The sequence below is a fragment of the Triticum dicoccoides genome, chromosome 4A (genome assembly GCF_002162155.2).
Source record: "Triticum dicoccoides isolate Atlit2015 ecotype Zavitan chromosome 4A, WEW_v2.0, whole genome shotgun sequence".
In the NCBI taxonomy this organism is placed as follows: Eukaryota; Viridiplantae; Streptophyta; class Magnoliopsida; order Poales; family Poaceae; genus Triticum; species Triticum dicoccoides.
In genome coordinates this window covers 591422374-591427128 of record NC_041386.1, presented here as the reverse complement: position 1 = coordinate 591427128, position 4755 = coordinate 591422374, and the positions used below count along the sequence as shown (strand labels likewise).

General features: G+C 42.6%; 1 protein-coding gene across 1 annotated transcript; it reads left to right on the top strand.

The window, feature by feature from the left end:
* The first annotated feature begins 28 nt into the window (after positions 1-28).
* LOC119287069 (probable ubiquitin-conjugating enzyme E2 18) lies at positions 29-3918 on the top strand. Its single transcript, XM_037566567.1, has 4 exons — positions 29-264; positions 365-428; positions 3406-3494; positions 3569-3918. The coding sequence occupies exons 1-4, from the start codon at positions 250-252 to the stop codon at positions 3662-3664; spliced, it is 264 nt and encodes an 87-aa protein (XP_037422464.1). The 5' UTR covers positions 29-249; the 3' UTR covers positions 3665-3918.
* Positions 3919-4755: the final 837 nt, after the last annotated feature.

The window sequence follows — 4755 nt, the reverse complement described above, 5'->3', positions numbered from 1 at the left end:
GACCAATCCAGTCCCCCCTCTCCTCCCCCCGTTCGGTCCGCCGTAGTATTGATCCGCTGCGGACCTTTTATCTTCGCTGCAATACGATTTCGTTCTCGTAATCTGTTTTATATACGGAACAAAAGGCAATATGAAAATCATGATGGGTGGCACGGCAACAGGTGGGTCATCGAGGTGTCCGGGGCGGAGGGGACGCTCTACGCCGGCGAGACGTACCGGCTGCAGGTTGACTTCCCGGAGCAGTACCCCATGGAGGCTCCACAGGTGAGAGAGATCCCCTGTTCTTTCTACTTTCTTTGGTTCGTACCTCTTACGCGTAGAGCTCACGTTATTTTGGACCGGTCTGATGGATGTTTTGGTGCAGGTTATATTTATGCATCCGGCGCCGATGCATCCGCACATTTACAGCAATGGGCACATCTGTCTAGGTATAATTCTTGTTGCTCCTTTTAGTTTTGTGTTTGATGCTTCTGCACGCTTGAGTGGCATATGGAAGTCCATTAACTACCCTTTTCGTGTTAACACTCAAGATTGATAAGATTATCTTGGACCATCTATCTGATCGATTAATGGTATATCACCTAGGGGTGGGCCAATAGGAGAGGTCGCGGGAACGTACGGCCAACAACGAGCTGCCCCCTCACTAGGTTTTTTTTAGTCTTGCTCCCGCGCTAGGCAGCCTTGAGCGCGCGCGTTCGCGACAGAAAAATCATGGGCCAAGCCGCATGCACGTATACAAGGCCCAAGCTGGCAAGCTGTTGTGGCTTGCTTTTCTGGTCGACTTGTACGTGCGTACGAGGCGCTGCTGGTTGGTGGTTTAGTCCCACCTCGGCCAGCCACACACAAGGAGGTGGATAGCTAGTCTATATAATAGCGTAGGTGGAAAGGATGCGAGCCACGGAGCCACACAACTGATTCGTTGGCATATTTGGCGAATATGGTATAAACCGATTACCAGACCGAAAAGCTCTGTTAACCGAATTTTCAGTTTTCTATTTTGCCTTGACTTTATCGGTTTCCATCTTTGCAAACCGAATTTAAAAAAAACGAATGGTAGAAACCGAATTTTTGGTTTATACCGAATGCCCAGGCCCAATATCACCCATGCATGGATCGATGCCTTGCTCTGCTTCTAAATTAACGTGTATAATAAAAGCTAAAAATATGTACTGATATGGTGTTTTTCCTTGTCCGCCAATATGCTTTGATACATAGAGGAAATTTAATAGCACACATAATTTTCTTAAGACGGAGGTTAAGGTATTAAATTATGCGTCTCTGGACTAAACCACAATTCTTTTTTCAGTATTGTTCTGCTGAGTAACTAAAAGAAAAGTATTAATCAACATCCTATAAGATTTGTGACCATCATACATTAGTTTTATACGCATCAAGTCCCCAGATGCTCATAGCCACGACAATTTACCTGTGACAAAAGCACAACCTCCTGGCTTATAACTTTCATCTTTGCAGCTTGGCATCCGACCAGTGCCTCGGTAGTGCCCTTTATGGACTGGATGGATAGGTCATCGCTAATTGATTATCCAGTACAATGCTACCTGTGTTAATGCCAGCATAGATCAAATATACTGATGAACTGAATCATGCAGATGAATAAATAATGTTGTCTATTAAAGCTTTATATACCTGAGGAATGTCTTCTGTTATTAGTAAAAGAACATGTATAGCCTAATAAACAGAGTAAAAGAACATCTATTTTTAGGCGAACCACGTAACTTAGGCTCTTTCGCATTTTACCATGTCTCACAAATGGACAAACATTGTTTCATTCAAATGACCGAGCTATGGCTAACCATGAACCTAGTTTCGCTGACCATGTCAAGTATGAAAATTAAGTATGCATATATTTGCATTGCTGTAGCCAAATTTTGACGGTCACTAGGATCTTCCGTTTATTTTTCTCTCTGAAATAACTATATTTAGCTTTAACAAACTTGCTATAGGCTCCTTCTTTTTGAGCTTTAGGAACCAGCTTCTCATGAAAGAAAGTGGAAGCTGGAAAAAACATCAAACTGCAGCCTGCTGGCTAGCCACAGGTGCTTCCTGCACGAAGCACATCCGGGGGTAACTTCCTGCATGAAGCTGTGTGGCTCTTAGCGGTTACCCTGTCTTATTTCACAAATTGTAGATAAATTGCCCCCAAGCGCCTCGATTCCCTGTCATCTCCCAGCAGCAAACCTAGCCAGTGCCCCAGCCTCCTCTTGCACGAATGCTTCTCCTCTCTTGTACACTGCTATGTGATGCAGGCCATGCACGACACTTTCCTAAACTAATGTCCCGACAAGCTTGATCATAATTACTGATCCTAACCGGACTCTCAACTAGGAAACTTACAAGTACTAGACAGGTAGTAGACCTACCAGAACCCACCTAATCTCGCTAATCATAGTATTGAAACTAAACGTTCCTGATTCAAATACAAGTTGAACAAGTTGGATTATTTCCAACTGCACCCCCCTTCCCCCACCTCACCTTGTTGTCCTTGCGTCGACCACCCCTCACTGGCCGGACAATTATTAACTACATGGACAAGTGACATGACAATAAATTTTGTGTGCTCTCGTTTATTCTATTTATGCATCTTTGAGCGAGGGAGAAATATTATTATGAAATACACTCTGTTCCTAAATATAAGACGTTTTTGCAGTTCAATTTAAACTGCCAAAACTTCTTATATTTAGAAACAGGGGTAGTAGTTACATTAGTATATAATAAAAACCATTTACTGTTGGTCAAAATACCATTTAAACAAGCTATTAACTAAGAGTCGGCAAATTACACCGATCTGGGCACTCTGGCGGTATTTCCGCATTTTCACCAGCTCACAACAGTTCCCACGGCTACGCTGCCAAACAGTTAACCTTCATCACAGCCACTTCCTCGATTGCCACCGCAGCAAGTCTATAGATGTTTCGGTCGAAGCTGCAGCCCAAACAAACAAGTCCATATGTACTACGGTGAATTCCCACACCATGTGTCACAAGTCTTCCTGGCCCAGTCTATTTACTTACCCGTTATTCCACTCAATTTTGATCAATTCACATATAGCGGTCTTTTTTAAACAAGATGAGATAAGACAGCTCACTATATTGTCAAGTCATGTCTTTCTAAGATAAATAGATATCTGGACGTTTGGTTTACATCCAGTACCTTTTGCCTCTTAGTTTGTTTAATGTAAGGTAGCCGTAACAGTTAGCCCTTTAATCCATTTTTATTTCTTTGCATCATTTTATAAAGCTATTCAATGTAAGGTTGTTTTTGTGGGTTCTTGAGTATCTGTCGACGTGTCTAGTTTTATTTAACAACTGCCATATTTTGACGAGCTACAGTAGTGCATTTTCATGTGCTGAAACACCAGCTTTCTAACGAATCACTTGTCTGCAGATATATTGTACGACTCGTGGTCACCAGCAATGACGGTCAGTTCCGTGTGCATCAGCATCTTGTCCATGTTGTCAAGTTCACCAGCGAAGGTCACCCAGCCCCCTCTGCATTATCTACAGTCTAAATGAACGGTCATCTAACTGTACATATTGTTTGCATGCAGGAACGCCCATCCGATAACGATCGCTATGTCAGGAACTGCCGCAACGGGAGGTCTCCGAAGGAGACGAGGTGGTGGTTTCATGATGACAAAGTGTGATGGGCTCCAGCTGGTTTCTTCCTCCGGCATCAGCAGCTCTTACACATCATCCTGCCTACCGTAGTATGGCGTGCGTCGTTCATGAAAAGATTATTTAGGCAAATATTTCAAGCCATCTATTTGGCGGCAAATTGACATGCCCATGTATGTGGTTTTGTACATGATGAATCTGCACCTGTATCAACTCCCGTGCTTACCAACTCTTATCCCTTTTGATATGATGAAAGTAGTAATCGAGTGTTTTATCTTATTAATAGAGGCACCAGGTGCTGGCTGGGCCTTAGTTTGCTTGATTTCGTGATCATATTTGATTAGACATCAGCGATGGTTCAAATTCTAGAACCTTTTGGCATAGTAGACATCCTAATCGGTTCAATGTTGAATCGTAAATTTATAATCCTATAAGAGCGACCCAAACCAGTTTTAGAGCGTATCCAACACAGCCCTATAATTTGATGACCCAAAACCAGTTTTAGGTGTTTCCAACAGCAGCTCTTAATTCAGATTCTTCAGATTCCTTTTAGAGAAGGAGTACAAGACTTAATTGCCTGGCAGTATGATACCCGGTGAAGAGCGCATATAAGCTCCATGTGCAACTAGAGGAGGACCGAAGGAATGGGGGGCAAGGAAGAAACTCGGCCGCGCCGGGTAATCTGGAACGAACAACTGATGACTCCTGGAAGAGGATTTGGAAACTGCCGTGCCCTGGATATTCGCTTGGAGACTAGAGCATGAATCATTAGCCCTACGCACAAACGTCGCGGTTTTACTTGGCAGAAACACTAATTAAACACAAAAAAGACAACCAAAACAGAGGCTAGATAAACTATTTATTACTAAACAGGAGAAAAAGCAAGTAATAAAAAAAAATTGGGTTGCCTCCCAACAAGCGCTATCGTTTAACGCCCCTAGCTAGGCATAAAAGCAAGGATAGATCTAGGTATTGCCATCTTTAGAATACAATACATAAGTGGCTCTCATAATATATTCATAAGGTAATTTTATTTTCTTTCTAGGAAAGTGTTTCATGCCGTTCCTTAACGGAAATTGGAATCTAATATTTTCTTCCTTCATATCAATAATTGCACCAA